Consider the following 23,321-nt stretch of genomic DNA (forward strand, 5'->3'; position numbering starts at 1 on the left):
GCGTTGGCCGAGCAGGCCGTGCTAACCCCGCCCCGCACTGCGGGGAATCGCCCTGCGGCCTGGCTGCGGGCGGGGCGGGCGCTCCACGTGGTGGGTGGGGGTGGGGCTCCTTCCCCCTCCCAAGCCCGGCTTTCTTCTGCAGGGCCGGGAACTGTGTCCTAACAGCTCATCCTTGACGTTACTGGGCGCTGTGGTTGTCGTTCCCATTGTATTGGTGAGAAGACTGAGTCGCTGAATACCGACGAGATTTTTCCAACGGGAAGACAAGATGGACGCTTCTGACTGAGACCTCACATCCATAGAGGTGGAAACTGGCTTTGCCAAGTTAAGACACGTTCTTAGGGCAGCACAGTTAGTAAGTGGCAGAGCCACCAGCTCCTTGAACTACAGCTGAGACTGCTATCGTTCTTGTTAAGATCTTAAGTTCGGAGAGCGAACCGTCCCTAAACAATTCCAAGACGAGGGACATTCTGAGCCATAGTTTTGTTTTCTGTCAAGTGGGGAACAATTCCTATGCCTCAGAAAGTTGTGACAGTTAAAAAATGACTACAAAGCGCTTAGCACAGCACCTAGCACAGAATAAGCACTAGATAAATGTACTACAGATTGAAAGAATTGAACCAACCAGACAAGAGGTAACTAGATAATGCCAATTACTCAACCACTTTCAGCCTACAGAAACAGCGGTTTCACAAGGTTCAATCGAATAGTTAAAACTTCTAGAAAGCTGTCAAGGTTTCAGGGAGTCAAAGCCAATCTGGGATGGGGGCTGTGTGGGGAGGCTGGGGATGGCATGGCATCAAGAGGGTGAGTGAGGCTCCCTAGCCCAGAGCACCCATCCTAGTATGAGCAGGGCTGCACGAGCTCTGCTCGGAAGCCAGTTTCACTTCCAGATTTGGGTGGAGACTGATGGCCGTGCCCTCTCTTCCTCCTGAAGGGGAGGGTGTTGGGAATGGAAGGGAGGAAGACCTCACCAAATTGACTGGACTAACTCCTTTCCGAGATGTCTCCAAATAGGGATAGGTTACAAGGGACTGGCAGCTTCTGGTGTGAGTTTGAGATCCATCCCCTCCCTTGCCCAAACCACCACTCTGAACTCTGGCTGCAAATATCTGAACATCCAGTCCACCCTTGTGAGTTGCATTCTTTTATCTGAACAGCTTTCTTCTGGGTAGATTCAAATGTCCAGCCACGTTTGCCACAGCAATTCTACTTCTAGAATTTTGTCCTAAGGACAGTGTACAAGAATAATGATTGTAGCACCATTTATAAAGTGTGAACAAAAACAATGTAATGTCTCACAAGAGGGAATTCACTGGACACATCATAGCCCCACATATCATGGAATACTACATATTAAATGATGTGAATGTATATTTACGGACATGGAAAGAAGTCCGTGATATATCGTTGGGTGGAAAAACAACTTTAAAAAAGTTATCAGTAGTTTGATATCAATTTCAAAAACTAAATTCATAGATTTATGTATGTATGTCAGGAAGTGCACCATCATGTTAAAAAACTGTTGTCTGGTTATCTCTAGGTGGGGTTATGTTTATCTTCTTTATGCTTGTCTATATTTCTAATTTCCAAAAGAAACAATTATTTTTTTTTGGAGTGTACTCTTTATTTCTGTTTGCTTTCTTAACACAAATGACATCTATGAGGGAGGATGTGTACTTTCTTTTAATTAAAAAAAAAAAAAAAAACATTAATTTCCTGGAAGGAGATAACCCCTTCAGGCTGATTGTAAAAACTGGCAATCCGTGGGCCATGTTCTGTGCACAAACATGCTTTGTTTAATCCTCACTATAAGTTCTTAAAGATTGTATTAGGAGAAACGAGACTTAAGGAAAATCACAGTTAAAAATGAAGGAAGCAGAAGACCACCAAGAGTGAGATTTGGAGTGTGCTCCAAGCTCACAATGACTCGAAGGAGGTCTCAGAGGCAGTTTCCTGGGAAATGTAGAAATACTTGCAGAGGATCTAGACTGTTGGCCCCCACCTCCCTTCCTACCAGTTAGTGCGCAGAGGGACATGTGGGGCAGTGTCCCAGGGAGCTGACAACTCCCATGAAGGACAAAGAGCTCCCATACCCAGCGAATCACAAGAACACAGTCATCTCCCTTCCAAAAATCAAAAGCATTGTAATCAAATCGGCAATTGGGCAAGTAGGAATTCCCAAAGAGTTTAACACACCAGCAAAAGTGAGCAGACAGTTAAGGAAAGCCAGTGCTCTGGAAGAAAGCCACCTGAGAACTAACAAGTAAAGAGCAAAAACAGAACAAATAGACTTTTAAAGTAACTAGTAGCCCTGGAAAAAAAAACAGAAGATCTGCATGCATTAAGCAGCAACCCATTACCCAAAAGAAGCAAGCCAAGGTCTTGGAAAATAAATATAATACAAAACTATTAATAGAAAAAAAGGCTGAGTTGAATAGCAAAATTAATACAGCTGGAAAACGCGGTGGTAAGCTAAAAGAGAGCTAAAGTAAGCTCAAATCTGAGAATTTCTCCCAGAAAACTGCCAAAAGGACAAAAGGAAGTTAAATGACCTGGAGAAGGATATATCCCAAAGTTCCAACACCTGCTTAATAGTTCCAGAAAGGAAGAAGAAAGCGAGAAAAAGAGAGAGAGAGAGAGAGAGAGAAAATAATGAATGCAGCAATAAAAGAAAATTTCCCAGTACTAAAATTACAAGCCTTCTATGTGCATCAGCATAGGCTGTGCTGTGATAACAAACCACACCCAAATCTCAATGGCTTAAACCCACAAAGCCGTGCTTCTAGTTCAAGCTACCTATCTACTGGCTACCTGTCCATCACAGGTTGGCCATGAGCTCTGCTGGTTTTAGTCACTCCAGGACTCAGGCTGATGGAGCAGTCATCATTGCCAATGTCGCCCATCACTGGGGTAGGCGGAAGACAGAGTTCAACAGCGTCTTGCATTGCCATTTAAATGGTCTGGCCCAGAAGTGAAATGTACTTACAACTCATTGGCCAAAACCAATCACATGACCCTACCCAACCACAAGGGAGCCAAAAAGTACAATCTAATCATATGACCAGAAAACAGTCAGCCAGAAATATTTTATGAACCGCGTTGATGACTGATGATGACTATTCCTTTGAATTTCAAAGATCCCTATAAATGCAATACCACAGATGACGCTCAAAAGCATTATGCTAAGAAGCTTGAAAGGCTGTATAGTGTTTGATTCCATTCATATGACATCTGGAAAAGGCAAAATGATAGGAACAGAAACCAGATCAGTGGTTGCCAGAGAGGGACAAGGGTACTATTTGAAGCGACAATTACATGATTATGCAAGCTTCTTGAAACTCATAGAAATGTATGCCTGCAAAGGGTAAATTTTACTATTTGCAAATTATACTTCAATAAATCTTGGAAGAAAAAAAGGTTAAATAGCCTTTTCAACCATAGGCTACATTTGAAAGTATTACTAGAAATTGTTCTCCAGCAAGACAGAAATTAAATTCAAGTAAGAGAAAGATCTAGAACACAAGAAACAGTGTAAAGCAAAAAAATATAAACATAAAATTGAATTTTAAAACTTACGATTGTAAAGATTTTTATAAAAAATAAAATCGAGTTTTTAAAAATCAAGTCATGTTAGAAAGCTTATAATTAAAAATAGCAAAAAAATAAATAGTAATCCCCTGTCTGGCCCCCACACACCCATGCCCCTTACTTCCTGTCTAGAACTGGTTATTCAGTCCTAAACACTTCCTTCATAGAAGGACCACTTTCAAATTCTTTAGCTATTACTTCTAGTATTTATCCCCGCATTCAAAAAATAATAATCATATGTATTCTAGAATCAATTTTAGACATCATCTATTGACTTATGTTGGAATGATTGTACCTTCTTATATACCTCTTTCCTCCCCATTCTACCGATACAGTTAAATCCTGTTTTGCTAAATTCACATTCAATGTTTTTATTATTTTGACCACGAATATTGTGTGTTCTTCAGCCAAGTCGTGCGCTATGATTTCCTTCCCTCTGTTGCCCAATTTTTTTGTTTTTCCCGGAGTTAACAATTGCCTCATTATTCTCCCATTTGCTTGGCTTTCATTGAATCTATGGTTTAAGTCTTCCCACACCATCCAATAAATAGCTTTGTTAAATACCTCTCAATGTCATTTTCACAGAGTCAACCCTGTCAGATCCTATCAGCCTCGATTTTTCCCCTGGAGCACCTTTGTCCTAGCTATTGTCCTAGCTTTGTCCTAGCTATTGTCCTGGGACCTCCCTTTATCATCTGGAAATTTACTTCATTTTCAAATCTACTATTTTGGGCATCTTTTGTCTTTGCTTTCTTGATGTACTTCTTTGTTCTACAGGAGCATATCCTCCAGTAGCCTCTTCAGAAAGGTCACGGGAAGCAGAATTTTTGAAGCTTTGCACATCTAAAAGTGATTTTATTTTACCTGCACACTGATAATTTGCCTGAGTAGAGAAAGACAGTTTGAAAATCAGTTGCCCACTGAATTCGAAAGGTATTGCTCTACTATATCAGGCCTTCTGTTGTTGCTTTTTAGACACTGAGTCATTCTTATACCAGATCCTTTCTCTGTGACCTGTTTTCTCTCTGGGAGCCTTGGAATCGTCTATGATTGGTGTTCTGAATTTCATGATTATGTGCCTTGGGTCCTCATAAACTCTGTGTTTAACCTGAAGGTTCATATCCTCAGATGAAGGATATTTTGTTCTATTCTCCAAATGATTATTTACTCCCTTTCATTTTTTATTTTTTTTCCTATTCTCTCTTTCTGGAAGTTCTATTAGATTTTGGAGTTGCTGAATCAACTCTCTAATTTTATGATATTTTCTGATTTTTGTCTCTGACCTATTTGCTAACACTTTTTAAATCACGACATTTCGTATAAACACAAGAATGGTAGGATGTTCTTGAACTATCAGAAGATCTGACAACACTGGGCCCTTACTGTCTCCACACGGGAGCAGCTGGAGCTAACGTGGCCTATCCCCTTGGGACACAGTATGTGCTCTCCAGCTTTCCACAGTCCCCACCACTCCCTATCGTCCCAGCCTGTTTGGCTTATTCGCATTACCTGCCTGTTTCCCGCGGGCATTTGAGTTTGAACTCCCTGCTAAGCCTCATTATTAGCTGTGTGCCCCTCAGTGGAACAAGTTATTGGAAACTTTTCCTCCTGTGGTTGCAGGGAGAGAGAAGACAGCCATAGGAGGGGTGAGGGTCACAGAAGGAAGACTTTCACTATTTGAGGATAATTAATGACTACTTCACAGGGTTGCTCTGAGGACTGAGTGAAATAACACACGTCAAGTGCTTCAAACAGTGCCTGGCGCATAGCATGTGGTGCTCTGTTGGCTATTATTATTTTTATTTTGTTTTATTGGGGTGTAAATTATATACAGTAGCATTCTCTCTTTTTAGTGTACAGTTCCACCAGTTTTGACAAATACACAGTCACGTAATCACCACTGCAATCATGATATGGAATAGCTCCAACACTCATACACAATGCCCCCTCACGCGTTTATAGTCAACTCTCTCCACTCCAGCTCCCCGCAACCACCGACTGCTTCCCGTTTGCCCTTTCTAGCATGTCAAAAATGGAATCGTTCACTGAGTAGCCTTGAGTCTGGCTTCTTCTCGCTTAGCATAATGCATCCGAGATTCTTCTCAATGACTGCATGTATCTCTATAGTTCTTTCTTTTTTATTTCTGAGTAGGACTTCGTTTCATGAATGTGCCACACAGGCTGTCGATCCATTCACCAGATCAAGACCATTTCAGTTGTTTCCAGTTTTTGGTGATTCTGAATGAGGCCCTGGCAAACGTTCACCTTCCGTACAGTTAGATTTCTCTTAGGTAAATACCTAGGAGTGGGATTTGCCAGGTTGTACGGTAAATTTATGTTGAACTTTATAAGGACCTGCCAAACTCTTCCCAATGGCTGTACCATTTTCCCATCCCCCCAGTACGTGGGAGAGGGCTTGTCACTCTGCGTCTTCCCCAGCACTTGGTATGGTCTAGTCTATTACGAGTGTAGTGGCATCTCACGATGGTTGATTTTAGTTTGCATTTCCCTAATAATCGATGATGTTCACCATCTTTCACGTGCTTATCTGCTTTCTGTGTATTTTCTTTGATGAAGCGTCTGTGCAAATATTTTGCTAGTTGTTTTTTTTTTTTGCGGGGAAGGGGCGGGGGTGTTCACTCTCGTTACTGAGTTTTGAGAGTTCTTTATATATTCTAGATACAAGTCCTTTATCAGATAAGTGGTTTGCAGAGATCATCTGCACATCCGTGGTTTGTCTTTTCATTTTTTTAACAGTGTCTTTAGCAGAGCAGAAGCTTGGAATTTCGATGAAGTCCAATTTATCAGCTTTTTCTTTTATAGCTAGCACTTTGATGTCTAAAAACTGCTTTGCCTAACCACAAGGTCATAAAGATTTTCTCCTCTGTTTTCCTCGAAAATTCTCAGAGTTACATTTTGGTCTATGATCCATTTTGAGTGCATTCTGCTGTAAGGTGCAAGGTGGGGGCTGAGGCTCATTCGTTTTGCACAGAGATGTCCCATTGTCCCAGCGTCAACTGTCGAGTATTTGCAGTGATACCGTCAGGGTCCCCAGTGTCCTGCAAGGGGACATCCTGGCCTTGCGCATTCCTCCGACCCTGGGGCCCATTGCTGGCAAAAGAACTGGTTTCAGGTTTTTTCACCTCCTCTCTCTCTTCCTGGAATCTCTTACATAAAACAAACCATGAAAAGGCAGGGCTGGCCTGGCGGTCTGGCAACGTCCCTTTCAAAATAAACAAGCACAGAAACTGCAAGGGAGCGGCCATCTCTGGGGACTACTTGGAGAAACAGTTTGGGGCCTGGGCATCCGCAGCGCGTGGCTGTCCTGCCCCCGCCAGATGGCAGGTCGGATAGCGCGAAGCCAAACAGGATCCCGAGCGCTTCAGGGAGAGAGACCCTCTGAGAGGTCACGCTGGTGGGGAGCAGCTAACTGTGGGGGGAGCTGGAAGACTTCCGTAGCCGAACAGCCCTTGACAGTTTGCACAGCCTGCCCCACACCTCTAAGGGAAATTGAGGCACGGGATGGACAAATGGGAAGACATAGAAGCATACGGGTCTGGGAATTTTTTGAGCTTTCTTGAGGTATAATTTATATCCCATAAAATTCACCCGTTTTGAGTGTACAATCCAAACTCATTTCCCCCGCCTCTCTGCAGTCAATCCATGCTCTCAACCTCCAGACCACCCGGGCTCTACCTTCTGTCTCCACCATTTTGCTTTTTCTAGGAATTTCATATAAATTGGATCATAGTCTGTCGTCACAGCGGGATTTCAAGCCAGAATCTAACAAGGAAGTCAGAGAGCCAGGACAGCAAGCGTGCCTGCACCTAGGGTTTCCCCCACCTGCCCTGTCACTTTGCGGGCACCAACGTCTCTGAACTCAGTCTTCACATTTTAAAATGGGGCTACAAATCGGTTCCCTTCTCAGGGTTGAAGCAAGGGTGAAATGAGGTCATGGATGTCCGACACTTTGCATATTCATAATACTCCATGGAAACGGGATGCAGCCCAAACCCCCAGCAGCAGGAGGATGGGTGAGTACACAGTTGTCTCTTCCCCCATGGAAGATTCTCCAGCGATGACAATAAATGGCCTCCAATGGCATAAAATGGTATCGATGGATCTCATCAACGTCACGCTGAGTGAAGGAAGCCACACACGAAAGAGCACATACGGTACGGTCCCATGAATGTAAACTCCCCAAACACAAAATTCATCTGTGCACAGAGAAGTCGGGGTAGCGGTCGACCTTCGAGCGTAGTGACTGGCAGATGGACATCCGAGGGCTAGTTGTGCATGTGCATTCAGTCTGTGAAAACTCGCTCAACTACACCTTTACGTGTGGACAACAAAAATGTAGAAAAGGCTTGCATGGTGCCTGGCACATAGTAACTCATGATTAGTATTATTTTTTTCCCCCCGACTACACAGTGTTTCAACAGGAAAGTGTGGTAGAGTGCAAGGGTTGGCAAATTTTTTCCGTAGAGGGTCGGACGGTAAATATTTCTGACTTTGCAAACCCTATAGTCTCTGTAGCCGCTGCTCAACTCTGCTGTTGTATCTCCAGGTCAGTGTGTAAATGAGTGAGCGTGGCTGTGTTCCAATAATACTTTATTTACAAAAACAGGTGACGGGCCGGATTCGCTGACTCCTGCCTGGTCTAGTGGAAGAGGGGCTGGGTTCCAAAGCCTCCGTCACCGAGTCCCTGCAGGACTCCGTTCAGCCACTTCCCTGGCCTCGGATTTCCTGTCTGTATAATGGGGAGGCGGGTCCCTAAGCTACCACTCGGGGTTGCAAGGAGGTCAGGTGAGCTCATGACTGAGGGAGCCCTGAGGGAGAAAAGGGCAGGCGTTAAGGGCCTCTTGAGATTCTTCGATGCAAAGCAGATTGTTATTTCTGCCAAAGCCTCAAGAGAGAAAGACGTTGACCGTGAGTCAGCCAGTGCAGCCATGGGCACCAGTGTCCCAAGGGTAGTCCAGAAGAAGACAGGACCCACAGGCCTGGCACCACATCCCGATCCTTGCCTCCCAGAGGCCTTCGCCCCAAGAGCCTGTGGCAGGAGAACAATGGGGAAGGAGAGAAACTGGAAAACCAAGTCCCCTGTGGGCTGTTCCTCTGAGACCCAGGGCCGGAAGCTCCCTGCTCTGATCAAGTCCTCAAATCTCCAGCCCTTTCTTTGCTCACACCCTTGCCTCAGGCAGGAATGTTTTCTCCTCATCCTGGGACCCAGGCCTGGATCATCTGTGCCTGCCTGGTGGATAACTCGGGTGTCAGTCACTCTGGGACGAGATGAGTCTTCAGAGAGCAGAGTGTCACTCAGAGGCAAGCCCAGAGCAGCCGGGGATGAGCGAGTCTTGCCTTTTCCTGTGCCTCATTTTCTAGGAGCTGGACTTCTGGAGTCCAGACATATTCGAGGATAATAAATATAATTGTAACAATAGCAGCTGATATGTATTGAGATTGACTAGGTGCCAGGGCTCATCTCGAGTCTTAATTCCTTTAATCCTCACACCAGCCCGAGTGACCACTATTATTCTCCCCATTTTCCAAGTGAGGAAACTGGGGCCCGGAGAGGTTAAGCTACTTACCTGAGGTCACGCAGCTCTGAAGGGCTGGAGCTCTGAGGATCATAGAAGAAGCTGCTTCAGAAGGGGTCCCTGTTACCCTCTGTTTATTTCCTTGTCCTCAGCTTTGAAACTTCCAGGTCCTGGTCACCGGGAAGCATTGAAAGAACAGTCTGGAGCAGGAGAAGGACACTCCCAGGGAGGAGTGGGAGCTACCCTATCAGCAACCACCCCTCCCGGATTTGTTCGGGAGACACTCCAAGCCCTGGGACAGAGGGGTGGGTGTTGGCATGGGAAAGACCCCGTGAAAACCGACCTCGACTATGGATCGAGGGCATTTACTGGGTCACAAAATTGAAGAGGTCAGGAGGGCTGGTTCAGGGCCGGCCGGGGCCGCGTGCTCAAGTGCTGCTTCAGGAAGCTCGCACACCATCTTTTGCCCCTCTCCTGAGTTGGCTTCATCCTCAGGTTGGCTTCTCCTCACCTTGGAGCAGCTCCACTGAACAAGTCTAGCCAGCTCTCGAGCAGAACGCTCTCCCAAGGGCTCCTGCAAAAATCCCAGGGGCGACTCTCACCGGGCCACTTCAGGTCATGTGATCACTCCTGAACTCATTGCTTTCCCCAGGGGGAGGCCACAGCCACCCCTCAGGACTGAGAGTGGACGACAGGGACCCCTACTGGAAGAAGAAAGGACTACAAGTGGCAAAGGCGGCCGCTGTCTGCCTCTGGAGGAAAAGACACATTCCTCACCCAGTGGCCGGGTGGGGAGATTGGCCGTTGGGGGCTGCAATCCCTCCTCAGACTGACTTCTGACCTCCATGACACTGCTGACTTGGTCCAGACTCAGACTTGGACCAGAGCTTTCTCTGCCTGCCTCCCCCGCCCACCTACCTGCAGTACTGATCGCCTCAGGCCACCTGGGGACAAACAGGCCCTGCAGACAACTCCCAGCCTTCCGCTTGGCCTGCTGTCCCAGGTCCCAGTTGTCCTGCTCCCACGTCCAGTCTGGCCTTTGCCAATCCACGCCACTCACTGGCAGCCCCGTCCCCAGGCCAGAGACCTGACTCAGAGACTCCGGCCGCTCCTTACCATCGACAAGGGACAACGCGCTTCTGAGCCCCGTGCCTGGGCTTTCCCCACCATCCTAGAAGCCTCTCTGACCCCACATCAAGGGTCACAACCCCACACTGTGTTGGGCACCCAAGCGCACTGGCTCACTTCTCTGCCCAGGGAGGAAGGATCGAGCGAGTCGCTGCTGCCCCGGGCCCAGCACACAGCTAGGGTTCAGAAAGCGCCCCATACGCCTTGGGCATGACAGCTCCTCAATGAAGGGAGATGAGAGGAAGACAGACAGACGCACGGAGACAGACAGGGAGCTGAGACAGAGAGGCCAAGAGACACAGACGTGAAAAAGAATGACCGAGAGAGACTCAGGGGCATGAAGATGAGTGGCCGGGGTCGGGGGGAGCTCCATAGAGAGATGAGTCTGGAGGGAGGGATCCTCGTCCAGGACTGAGACCCAGGGGACAGACACACAGGGAAGACAGAAAACGGGACAGTGAAAGGCTGCCAGCTAGAGCGTTTTTTATGTTGTTGTTGTTAGGCAAACAAGCCCTTGTGATCTGTGTTCTGTCATCTGAACTTTCCATGCCAGTTCATGTCACTCAGCAACAGGTCCTGGTAAATCGCTGGAACAGTTAGAGAGGAAAGGGGTAGGGAGGAGAGGCCAACAGGGAGAGGCCGGTGCCCTCCAGGCCGGTGACCAGGGCGAGACCTGGCGCAGGCCTCCTCGCTCCCCCAGGGCAGGGTTTCATGTGGAAGAGGAAATGAGGCTGCACAGAAACAAGGGAAAAAAGCCAACTCAGGAGCCTGAGCCGAGAGGGAGGGAAACGGGAAGGGCCCTGGGAAGGTTCTGACCTGACCGCAAGTCACCACATGGTGAGTTATGACGAGTCGAGACAAACTTGCAATCCACCTGTAATGACTCTTTCAAAAGTCCCCGTCACGGTCCACAGTCTACAAGTCACCACATGGTGAGTTATGACAAGTCGAGACAAACTTGCAATCCACTTGTAATGAGGACTCTTTCAAAAGTCCCCGTCACGGTCCACAGTCTCCCAAAGTCAGGGACGCGGCAAACTACTGTCCTCAGCCGGGACCCAGGTTGGGGGGCCTGCTGTGGCTTTTAAACTGGGGCGCTGACTGGCTACATGACTCACGTAAGGGACAGTCCTGCCGTTGCCTCCCCTGTAGGAGGTGGCTGACAACACCCACCCGCAGCACCCACGGGTGCTTAACCGCTTAACGCTGGCAGCTCGTGACAGTCCCTCCCTGTGGGCGAGAAGCTAACAGTGTCCTGTACGAAGTCAAGGCCACGCAGCCGAGCGGGGGGCCACGGCAGCCCGTGAGGGACATTCTCACCATCAATCCAACTTGATTCTAACGCTACAAAATCACACGGCGGTCATGATTTGAATTTTTTTATTTTCTGAAATGGAATCATTGTACATTGTACAAACCATATCTACTGATGGAATAAATAAGTGAAAAATTATACTGCTGTACAACACACCAAAAAAAAAAAATTGTAAGAGGAAAAAAAAAAATCAGATAACATGAAAAGAGGTCTTTGCACCTCTAACCGGGTCCTTGGCGGTAACGAACACTCCAAACCACGACTTCGTTTGGGATGGGGGGGCTCACCACCCTGTCAGCCGCTCAACTGCCCTCTGGGTTATGGGTCTAAGTGCCAGCACTCTGTGGAATGTGTACCCGCAGCTCCCCCAGCTGTGAGTTTTTCGGGGAACCCGTTTGCCCTGGGAGCCCTTTAGGCCGCTGGGGCCCGGTGTGTCCTCGGAAGGCGTGCTGGGACCCCGCCCTGGCTCGGTGGCCGAAAGGTCTTAGATTCTGTGGTGGGAGAGGCACGGGCACAGGGCGGGCGGGGACGGAAGCACGTGTGGGGTTCTGCAGGCCCTGGCCAGCGTCCAGCGCGGGGCCACCGGCGCTTTGCCCAGCTGGCGTGGCCACGGCGGGGCCCGGCCGGTCCCCACCACTGGCCCATTCCTACCTTCAGGCACTTCAGAGAAAAACTAAATGACAGCCTCGTGTTGCGGATGGTGTCTTCATCCTCGACCATGTCGACTCCCCTTGCCTGTCCAGCGAGGCCACTGCAAACAGAATGGATGCAGGGGGGGCCCTGGCCGCCTCGCTGTCCCCGTGGACGTGTGTGTGTGTGTGTGTGTGTGTGTGTGTGTAAGTGTGTACTGTCTTGGTTGTCGCCTCTCGTTTCCCAAAAAAGAGCAGAGCAGGAAATAAACGTCGGAATTCATCTTCCATCAACATGGAGTTTTGCTGCGAAGAAAAGCGTTGTTAACTCTACAGGAGCTGGAGGTAAAGCCGCCTTGAGGTTCGCTGAGAGGTAACTGCAGAGCCCAGTTCTCCACAAACCGACCGCCTGAGGGCAAAGCTCATCAGGGTGTTTGTGTGGTGTTGTTGTTGTTGTTGTTGTTGAAGACAGAAACTTTTCTCAGGCATTACTAACTTCGACATTAAGATTTCCAAAGTTCGTTTGTTTGTTTTCCCTTATTTCAGGAGACATTTTTGCGTGAGGTATTTGAAATTCAGGAACATTTTGATTCTTCTTGAAGTGCAGGAAATAGATTGGCTCCCTTAAAGAGAACAAAAAGGTAAAGAGCCACACCCTCGGAAAACCCTAAAAACTGAACCTGGCAGACACTTCCCACGGTGGTCGAGAGAGAGAGATCCACAGTCAAAGGTGGTACCTGAATATGCACCGATTAGCAAAATAATTAATAATAATAATAAACATAAAAAAACAACAAGAACAGAAAAAGACCAACGGAACCCACACCCTCTCCCCCCCACCATACACAACTCGAAGAGAGTTGGAACTCCAGTGCAGTAAAGAAAGCTCAGGAAAAGCGTCTGTAAGGAACTAAGAGCCACCAAGCCTCGGAGCTGGACAGTCAGGCAGTTGGTCCATGTTAGTGAGCGGAAGCTGCCCCAGGCAGGTGGGGACGCCGGCACCCCTTCCCGGACGGGGGCAAAGCTTTCCGACCCCACGGGGCCTCCCTCCCGGCCTTCGAGGCCCCACCATAGAGGCCCGTTCCCTGGCAGGGACCGAGGGGCACGTCCTGGGAATGAGACAGGATCCAGCAGCTGGCTCGTGCGTCAGGACGTTATGCAGGAGCAAGTGGATTATGGGGACTGTCACCTTGCCTCCCCCGGGGGAGCGGCCGGGGGACCTGGGGAGGCAGAGGGCAGCGGGTCCCTGTGGGATCGAAACCCAAGCAACGTCCTGTCCTATGAAAAGGCAGCACCGCCCGTCCCCGCCGTCTGCTCCCGGCCTCCCTTGGCCGTTCCTTCGTCTTCAGGAGACAACCCCGCAGTCAGCCACAGAAGCCGCTTTGTCTTCGGAGGCATGGGAGACAGCGGGATGGGGGGCACGGACGGTGGAAGTGCCCGAACCATCTCAGGGCTCCGCGTGTCCGTCTGGGCCCGCTTGGGAACACCAGGCTCAGATGCCCTGAGGAAGTGAGAGCATATCGAGTAGCCAGTGCTTGGGGACAGTGGCCTGACATCGGAGAATCCCCGGACCCTGGAGGCTGGTGCTGCCCCCGGCCAGGGCTCAGGGTGTGCCCAAGACCCCCCACACCTAGAAGTCAGGCAGCCGAGGAGGTCCTGCTCTTCCGCAGCCTCTGGCTCTTTTCCTCCCTGCCTGCTCTGTTCCCGTTGAAGTCCCAGGGCAGGGAGGAGCGAGATGCGAGGGCTGGAGCCGTGGCCACCTCCGCAGAACTGAGAGGGCACTTTGCAAAGGGAGACGCAAAACAACCGGGAGAACATGCCAGAGGTCACCTCAAGGGCACAAGGCACAAAAAAAGAAAGCGGGAGGGATCGGTGGAATAGTGACAAGCCCCGACGAGAAGCGAATTCCTGATGGGCGCCACCTTCGAATAGCTTATATCATTAAATAGAGAAGTGGGGGGTGGGGGTGGGGGAACAATACAGCAGCAACGCAAACGCAAATCTTGGCTTCAGAGACAGTGTGCAGACACTCCTGAGCTGTCCACCCGCCTCCGCAAGGACAGTCGCTTCGAGACGCGAGTGTTTTTGCTTCACAGCAGAAAGTCCTTCAGTGTCTGAGGAGTCACGCCGTCCTACGTCTTCTTGGATTCGCACTTGGTAAACTTGGAAAGTGAGCAGTTCCGACCCGAGGGCTGGCTCGGGGGCAGGTGTGGAACGAAGCCAGCTGATGGCTCTCCCGCGAAACGAGGACCGGACAGGGCACCGGGCGTCTACATCTCTTCGGAGTTCTGCTGCGAAGTCTCCAGTTTCATCTTTTTCGAGGGCGGCCCTCCTTCCGAATCCTTGGGGAAGGAGAGAACGGCAGGTGAGTGCGGCATGACGTCGAAGAGGAGCCCACACGCCTGGCTGTTTCCCAAGCCCCGGGTCACCTGGGCCCCCCCTCCGCCTGTCGCCGTCACCCTGGCTTCGTACCCATGTGCCTCTAAGCACCCCTCCCCTTAACCCCGTCCGGCTTGGAGGGGGCGGCCCCGTTATCTGTCCTCCGATCTGTCATTAACTGCCAGGGTAGTGATTTACGCACAGGTTTCAAGTTTACCTCTCCAAGCCCCGAGACCAAGCTTGCCGAGTTGACGACTGCTCCCGCGGGGCCCAGCACAGGTGCCTGGCCCGGGGTGGATGCTCGGTGGTTGGTGAACGTGCATGTGTATTTTATTCTGGGGATAGGGTGCATCGTTGTCACCAGATTCCCAAGAAGTCCCTCGACTCAACACGTGCTCACCCGCCTCTGCCTTGACTGTCCCACTAAACTGTCTCAGGCATCACCAACCTGACCTCGTCACCCAAGACCCGCTCCCAACATCCCCCATCCCAGCCAGAGCTCCTGGGTCCGCTGGTGGTGCCATCTGCCTGGGAAAAAGCTGGACGGGGCCCGGGAGTCCTCCCTGTCTCTGAACTCCCACGCCCGGCCTCACAGCAAGGTCCCTCTGATCCGTCTCAAAGGCGCTCGAGCCCGCCCCCCACCCCCAACCCCGTCTGCACCTGAGCCGCCACTATCTCTGGCCTGGATGACGTAGCAGCTCACTCCGCAGCCACTCCACACAGCCTTTGACACAGCCCAGGCCACCTTTGCAGAATCATACGTAGCATCTAAAACCTGCCGACGCTTCCCCACTGACTTCGGAACAAAATCCCAACTCCTTGCCAGGCAGGGAAGGTCCTGGGGACCTGGACCCACTCGAACCAGGCACCTTACATCGCCCACTAGGCTCCAGCCACCCTGGTCCCTTCTATTCCTCAGGCTCACGCCTGTCTCCAGGCCCATGCACCTATGGCTCCCTCTGCCTAGAAAGCCTGCCCTCCCGGCCTAATTCCTTCTCCTTCCCAGAATGCTCCACTCTCATCAGAGTTCTGTGCATCGCCCTGGGCCGGATCTCCCATGGCACACATGGCGGCTTTGCAGTCTGCCGTGTCTGCTGTATCCTGGCTGAGTCTCTCCCTCCCCAACCCGATCATGAGCCCCATGAGGGCAGGGAGGGACCTCGTCTGCTGCTTCACCCTGGGTCTCCATTATCTGGCATCGAGCCTAGTACACAGTGGGTGCCTAATTAATTACTGTTAAATAGAGATCCAGGGGCCTTGAGATAGGACACGTAGGAGCTTCTTGGGGCCTGAGAGCAGGTGTCACAGGGAGAGATGACAGACACAGGAAGAAGATGCCTCTGTCTTCCCTCCCCTTTTTCTTAGTAGGAAAGTGACAAAAGCTGAATCCAGACGTAACAGGAGAAAGCAGGCCATGGAGCCTTCCGAGATCCTGTTCAGGAGGAGGTTCTGCGGTTCTGCGGAGCACTTGGAAGGGCAGAGGGGAACCGCTCTCCGTAACAGAGGGAGCAGGAGGCAGAGCGGGGCAGGGAGATGGAAATGAAGGGGAGAAGTGAGTGAGCCTGGCTCCACGGAGAAGAGCAGAGAAACCCTCGGATGGAGGGGTGGCGTGGGGACCCTGTCCTTCCTTTTTCAACAGGAATGGCCGGACTTCAATGTCAAGTTGTTTGCTTTTACTGCAAAGAATCTTGCATCCTGCTCACAAACCTAGCAGCTCTGCAGGAGAATGTGGGTGTCTCTGCGTGAAAACAGTGGAGGAGGTCTGGGCCCCCCGGAAACGGCAGCGGAGGCAGCAGCGTGTTAGAATGGAAGACCCCAGGACTTGTCCAGATGTCGGGGGCTGAGGGAGGGGAAGCGCTAGACGCCTCCAGGGTGTGGGTCTACGTCTCCAGCTGACCTTTCCTCTACTGAGTTCAAGAGGCCACGAGACCCCGCCAACACCTTGGTTCTACAAACCATACATGAAGCTCTGAATTTTATTTTTAATCAAACGGGCTCACGCGAGGCCTGAGGCTCTGTGGCTTGCTTTCCTCGTTTTGCATGGCGAGAACATTTATTTTTTATCTGTACCTGGGCCAACTGTACCCTTTTTAACAGCTGCCTCCCGGTCTGTTTTACACACAGCCCTGGAGCTATTCGGCCAGTTCCCTTTCGACAAATTTCCTGCCACGGGCAGCACAGCTCCCATCAACACTCCCTGTGTGTCTCGGGCATCTGGAGAGTGTTCCATAGGAGAGAGGGAGGTGCAGATCTGAGGATATGCAGAAGATCAAGTCTGGGGCTCGTCCCCTAGGGAGGCCTGGCTCAAGGTTCCACGGTGTGCCGGCCAAGCTTTGCTGGATCCCGGCCTTTCCCTCCTGCCTGCTAACTTATTGTCAGTTTCCCCCGAGGTACCGACTGGAAACGACTCAGCAAAGGGGAAATGTTTCCAGTTGACGTTTTGATAGCTCTGTGTCCCCGCTCCTTTTGGATGGGCACAGGAGGTCGACGGTGTAAGTCATCCTGGTGGACACGGCAACACTGAGGCACGTCCTGGGTCCAGCTCCGCGGAGAGTGTGCCTCCTCCCCCATTTTCTGGTCTCAGCCTCACCCTGGCCCCAGCACGGTTCTGCGACCCTATTCTGGCAGCTGGAGACACTGCAGCTCAGTGCGTGCTAAGTGACGGGGCTGGGATTCGAACCCGGGACCTTTGTTCCTATCCACTGGGCCCCCTGCTTCTGCACTGTCTGATTCAAACCAGATTCTGACAAAGAGTGATAATCCAGAAAGGGGTCTGAGGAAGGGGGAGTGTGGTCAGCTGCAAAATATCTCCAAAGACTGTTTCACCCAGCACTGAAGATGCTGACGACATCTGCCCAGCTCTAGAGGAAGCTGACTCTGGGTCTCTGAGAGCAGGCAGGGCTTTTGTGGTCGCAAATAAGCAGAGTGACGAAGCCGAGGCTGGGACGAGGTGCCCTCCCTCTTCCCGCACCCACCGCGAGGGCAGGGTCCCTGTGTCTCGTCCTTCACGACAGCCCCCGTGCCAGGGCGGGACACAGAAGGACGCTCCCGACTCTAGCTCAATGGATACACGCAAGTGCCAATTGTCCAACGAGAACACGAGAGAACAAAGTAACAAAACACCTTTCAACGTACCCCCGACACCCCAACGGGCTCCCGGCCGATCTGGCTGCCCCTCTGAGACCTCGAGCGAGGTACCTGAGAGACTGAGGACGTCTCTGCCCCTGGCCCCGCGTCTCCAGGCGGCTGCCGCTCGACGTTCTCTGCACTGCTCATCGAGTTTTCCGCTGGAGACTGTGAATTCGGCTCGTCGGAAGCGTCTGAGGGAAGAACACGATGACAGATGCTGTTTTCAGACACGTGAGATGCGAGGCCAGATGGACCCATTACTAAAAATACCTGGAGCTGGGTGGTTTGGGGGCCAGGCGGTCTGTCAGGGCCGCCGTGAGCCGCCGGGTTTGGGGAGCCTCTTGCTTATTTTTTTCAGCGATGTCGTTTTCAGCAGCCAGGCAGGACAGGCGCTGGCCCTGTGGCCTCCGGCCCTTGCCTGCCCACCCACCGCTTTGCCACGTGCCCCTGGAGGACATCTAAAGGGTGCCACAGCCTCTGTGCCGCGGGCACCCAGCGCCCCCTGGTGGCCACAGAGCATTCCAGCCGCTATGGCTGCGACTCCTCCCTCCTCCACGGGAGCCGGCACTCCCCATCTGCCCCCATAGGTAACTGGTCGGTCCTTCGCAAACACCTCCCTTAATGGGATGGGTGTTTTCCTGATCGTCAGAGCAATGACTGATCACGGCAAGAAACAGAAAAGACAGGGGAAGAAAAACAAGTTAAAACCGCAGATTATCTCCCGCGGCCCAGGGCGGCCACCCGGCTAACGTTTCGGAGGACTGACTGACTCCCATCTTTCCAGATGTTTTCCCCGCGACCCGCACACAATCCTCCTCGCTCCCCAAACAGGGATCACACGGCATTTTGGAAGCACTGTTCATGTCTTTAAAAATTCTCGAAGTACGAGAACATGCAAGATGGCTGCACAGCATCCTAGCAAGCAGTCACTTCTTTAATGAAGCCTGTTTTGCCCGTTACTTGGGTTATTTCTTCCTTTAGCACAGGGAAGGAGCGGGGCACAGCAGGTTGTAGGAGGGGGTGCGGCTTTGGAAGAAGAGGTACCTGTGGTCCCACCTAAGCTTATCTGGGGCGCTGAGCTGGAGAGCTCCCGGAGAGAACAGCGACATCCCACCCAGGGCCCCAGCTGGCATGCGAGGCCCCGACAACATATGCCACTGATTTTTTTTTATGCGCACTAAAATACTCAAGAATGCCTTACTTTCTGGGGTTGCTGAGGCAGAGGAGTAACAAAGGAGGGGGGTGGGAATCTATGGGGAAATGGGCCTGACTGGCGAGGGGCGCAGGGGGCTGGGGAGGGGGGCAGGCAGCAGCCCCACCTCCCCAGGAGGCCGACCTATCAGCCCATCCAGCCCAGGTGAGCGGCTGTTAACATGCTTTCCCTCCCCACACCAGCGGTCCTGATGTCTTACGGGCAGTGCTCACAGACCTGACACCCCACGGGGTCTGAGCTGGGGTCTCCTGCTGCCAGGGGTAGGGTCCGGGGCCCACCCCCACCAGGGCGGGGCTCCGCCTACAAGCTGGCGTCTGGGCGGACGCCGGGTTTACAGAAGGACCTGGGTTCCAACGCTGCCTCTGCCACACCGGCCATCAGCCTCAGCCCCCCCCACCCCGCCCATAAAATTAAGGCTGACAACAGCCTCCCTGTCGAGTCACTGTGAGGATTCAATGGGAGGACAGGAAAAGTACCCGAGCAGCGAAAGAACCCCAGATGGCAGTCACCGAGGGAGCACCTAGAGCACAGAACCACACTCCCCATAAACCTGACGTTTCTTTGACATTTTCGGTTTTACCTTTAAAATCCATGTTAACGGCCGTTCCTCGAAAAAGCTAAGCACGAAATTGCCAGACCACCCAGCAATTCCACTCCTAGCTACGGACCTAAAAGAACCGGAAGCAGGTCCTCAAACACTGGTCACATGTGTCCCCAGCAGCGCCACTCACAGTGGCCAGGACATGAGAACGGCCCGAGTGTGAACGACCAGATGCAAAGGACGAACGAAACGTGGCGCATCCACACGACGGGACACGGCCCAGCCACAGAAAGGAACGAAGCCCTGACACACGTCACGACGTGGATGAACCTCGAAAACACGATGCTGAGTGGGAGGAGCCAGCCGCAAATGGCCACACAGCGTAGGACGTTCCGTGTCTGTGAAACGTCCAGAACAAGCAAATCCACAGAGACAGAAAGCAGAGGTGGGGGGTGCCAGGGGCAGGGGGACAGGGGTTCCACTGGGCTGATGATAGTCTGGGACTAGACAGAGGTGCTGGCCATGCAACACTGTGAATGCATTTTCTGCCGCCTGTGACCTGTCACGTTTCATGTTATGTGGATTTCGTCTCAATAATAATAATAAGAAAAATCCATGACAACGTTATCGTCTATTTCATAACGTGTGTGCTTTGAGAAACATCTCCGTCTGTGATTGTCCTCCCTGACGACAGTTCCCCTTCTGCCCGACACAGTGGGCTCGGCAAAGTGGTGTGGGACGTGGCGCCCCAGATGTAGGCGTAGATCACGAAGGTAGCTGGTCACCCCGAGTCACACTGACCCCTTGCCCGGCCTGAGCACTCCGTGGAGACCGGCCTTGGAGCCAGGGCTCGGCACAGAGGCCTGATTCCCGTAGCAAGACGGTGCTGGAACCTCGCCCAGGGGAAATTATTTTCCTGGGGCCTAAATTTAGTCCGGGGAGTTTGAACATTATGTCATTCCCTGAACTCACTCGGCAGTAAACAAGTTCAAAGCAAGGTCAACGGCGGGCGACCAACCCGCTCCGTCCTAAAGGCAGGCAGTGTGCCCCGACCTGGGAGGCCGCGGGGGTTCTGCCGCCCCCTGGGAAGCCCAGCAGCCCCTGGTGGGAGGCAGGTGGGTCTGGCCCCCTGTGCTGGTCCTGCCTGAGTAAGGCCGGGCAACCGTGCAGGCCCAGTGGCGTGGGGTGGCCGGAAGGGGACCCGGTATAGTTCCCACCTGGGCCTGTAAGGCTTGTGGAGCCGGCGGTTACCAAAATGTCATTATGGAAGGAAGCGTTAACCTAAGATATGGTTCCTGCGGCTGAGCTTGACCTGGCCCTTTAGGGCAAAGGAGACGCAGACCCCAAACAAGGAGTGACGAGGCCATGGCCAGGGAGAAAGGACGGGAAAGCAGAAGCCGGGCATGGCCCACACCTGGGTGACCCTGGCACTGCTCACCAGGCCCCTCCCATGAGCCGGGCTCAGCCAAGATCCCGCCTAACTTTCCCGCCTCACTCACTCTGCGGTGACCTGACGGGAGACAACATTTCTGTCCCCTTTTAAAAGGAAACAGGAAGGCGTGCCGGAGGTGACGCTGCCAGCCCAAGGCCGCATGGCTAGCAAGTGTCGGCCCAGATGTGACCAGCTCCTCCTGTGCCCCATGGCCCCCCGGCCCATGCTGGCGTGGCAGAGCGGGAGCTGGGGCCCGCTGTCCGGCATCACGAGAGACTATGGCACCGCGTGACGCACGCCGGGAAAAGGTCGAAATTCAAAGTCCGGTTTGCACGGAACGCCTAAGGCTTTCGTACCGTCCTAGTCAAAAACCCGTAAGTCGAACCGTTGTAAGCCGAGGGCCATCTGGGTTTGAAGTTTTTCCTTTAAGGGGAGCGCAAAGACCTCAGAACATCCACAGACATCCGTGTGCGCGCGCATACACTCACGCACACGCACACACGCACGTGCTCCCCAGTCACCACTTCTTGCCGCCTCCGCCAGCCCCTCCCCTCTCCTGGCTCCATCCCGCCCCCCATCTCATTGTTTGTTCTCAATCCTGGCAACCAAAGTGACCCCTCAGACCATAACACTGAACTCCCAGTGGCTCCCGCCCCACTGGGCATAGGTCAGGGTCAGTGAAGTGGCCTTGGCCACCCACACTTGCGGCCCCACCACCTCTCCGACCTCTCCCGCTGTATGAGCCCCCCACCCACTCCCCTCCAGCCACACTGAGCACGGTCGGGCCGCAGGGCCTTTGCACGGGTTCCCTGTGCCCACAAGGCCCCCCTCCCCGTTATCCACGGGGCTTCCTCCCCCGGCTAATTTGAGCCTCGTCTGCTCTATGAGGCCTTCTCCGACCACCCAAATCCTAACACTCCCCATAATGCGGCAAGGCTCCCCCTTTCCCTCCCTACTTTATAATTCTCCACAGCACGAACTGTCCAAACACTAGATCGCGTGACATCTGAGTCACTCCCTGAGAACAGGCCCTCCAGGCCTTACCGTCCTTCCGCCCTGGCCTTTGGGGGCCGGCCTGTGGCGGGGCCTCCTTGGAGTCCTATCCCCTGGCTGTGGGACCTGGAGGTGGACCGGGGTCCCCAGGCGCACGTACCTTCAGCCCCGGGCAGCTCCTTCCCCTCAGCCTGGGCCTCGTCGGCCTTGCCGTCGGTGCCGTCGCCGGGCGCGGACGGGGTGGGCTCTGGGGCTGGGCTGGAGTTGCTGCTGTTCTCTTGTTTGATGGGGGAGGCGTCCGCGATGGAGCTCTGGTTGCTGTTGTCGTCTGCGTGGGGGGGACAGACACAGGGGGTGTCCCTCGGTGCCTGCGGCAGGACACTCTCCCACGAAAGGAGGTGGCTGACACACCCAGGGAGCTGGCACGCAATGCCGTCCCTTGCGGCCTGCCCTGTGAGGCGAAGGGGTCTGGGAGCCGGGCTCGGCCAGTCCCCGTGGGCTCCCCGAGGAGGCAGTCAGCCACAGATGGTGGCCTGGCACGATCTACATCTTTGGGGGACATCAGAGGCCTCCGTCTGGGTGGGGAAACCAGACATCTTGGGCCCCTGGCCGTGAAGTAACACCAAGGCCGAGGCACGGCCCGCGAGGCCCTCGCCCAAACGCTGCCTCTGATCAGGCCTCCAGATCACACTTCCACTTGATACGAAACAAGAGAGAGAGAATGAGGTAACCACGCAAAGTGGGACACGCCACAGGACGACTGGCCCCGGTTCTTCAAGCCAATACCATTAAAAAAAAAAAAAAAAAGAACAGGATTATTGTAGATTAAAGAAATTGAAGAGACCCAACAGCTACACCTGAGAGAGAATTATTTGGATCCCGTTTTGAATGTAAGAGACGTTTTAGGACCCTTGGGGAATTCGAATACAGTCTGAAGGTTAAACGATATCAAGAAATTATTATCAATTCTGTTAGGAGTGACAGAGGCGCACTGGGTATGTAGAAACGTCATTTATCACGAAGGGGGCTCAAGGGTTTACATACAGACTTAGAGATGGGGACTCAGAAAAACGTACTTTAAAACGCTCTGGCGCAGGCTGCACGCAGCTGTCAGAATTCCCTGAATTTTTACACTCGAGAGTTGTGCATTTTTATACGTAAATTGTATTTCAATTAAAAAAAAAAAACGACACCACATTTAAGAAACAGACAAGGCACCGATGGTGTTTTCAGATGAGTGGAAATCTAGGAAAAAAGAGAACTGGGCGATGGCACTGGTGTCTGTGCTGGGAGCGGAGCTGGGGTCCCAGGGCGCACAGCACCTCGCACGGGACCCCCTTTCTTGGGCACAGAGAGTCATCTTAAACTGTAGATACTCAAGTAGCGATGTCAAAAATAATACCATAATCTTCCGCTGCTTTTCTGGGCTATGCG

The 23,321-nt window shown here is 52.3% G+C and overlaps 1 protein-coding gene across 2 annotated transcripts in view; it reads right to left on the reverse strand.

The window, feature by feature from the left end:
• Positions 1-12,408: 12,408 nt before the first annotated feature.
• The window catches only part of BCL7A (BCL tumor suppressor 7A), a 16,663-nt gene continuing 5,750 nt past the window's right edge, over positions 12,409-23,321 (reverse strand). The window contains exons 3-5 of one of the 2 annotated variants that reach the window (XM_025045537.1): positions 22,048-22,215; positions 17,715-17,899; positions 12,409-14,542 (exon numbers count right to left, since the gene is read on the reverse strand). In XM_025045537.1, the coding sequence (XP_024901305.1) occupies positions 14,471-14,542; positions 17,715-17,899; positions 22,048-22,215 (425 nt within the window). In that variant the 3' untranslated portion in view covers positions 12,409-14,470. The remainder of the gene's footprint in view (positions 14,543-17,714; positions 17,900-22,047; positions 22,216-23,321) is intronic. The other variant, XM_025045538.1, reaches the window with a different exon arrangement.

This window comes from Pteropus alecto, unplaced genomic scaffold (assembly GCF_000325575.1).
Source record: "Pteropus alecto unplaced genomic scaffold, ASM32557v1 scaffold213, whole genome shotgun sequence".
Taxonomy (NCBI): Eukaryota; Metazoa; Chordata; class Mammalia; order Chiroptera; family Pteropodidae; genus Pteropus; species Pteropus alecto.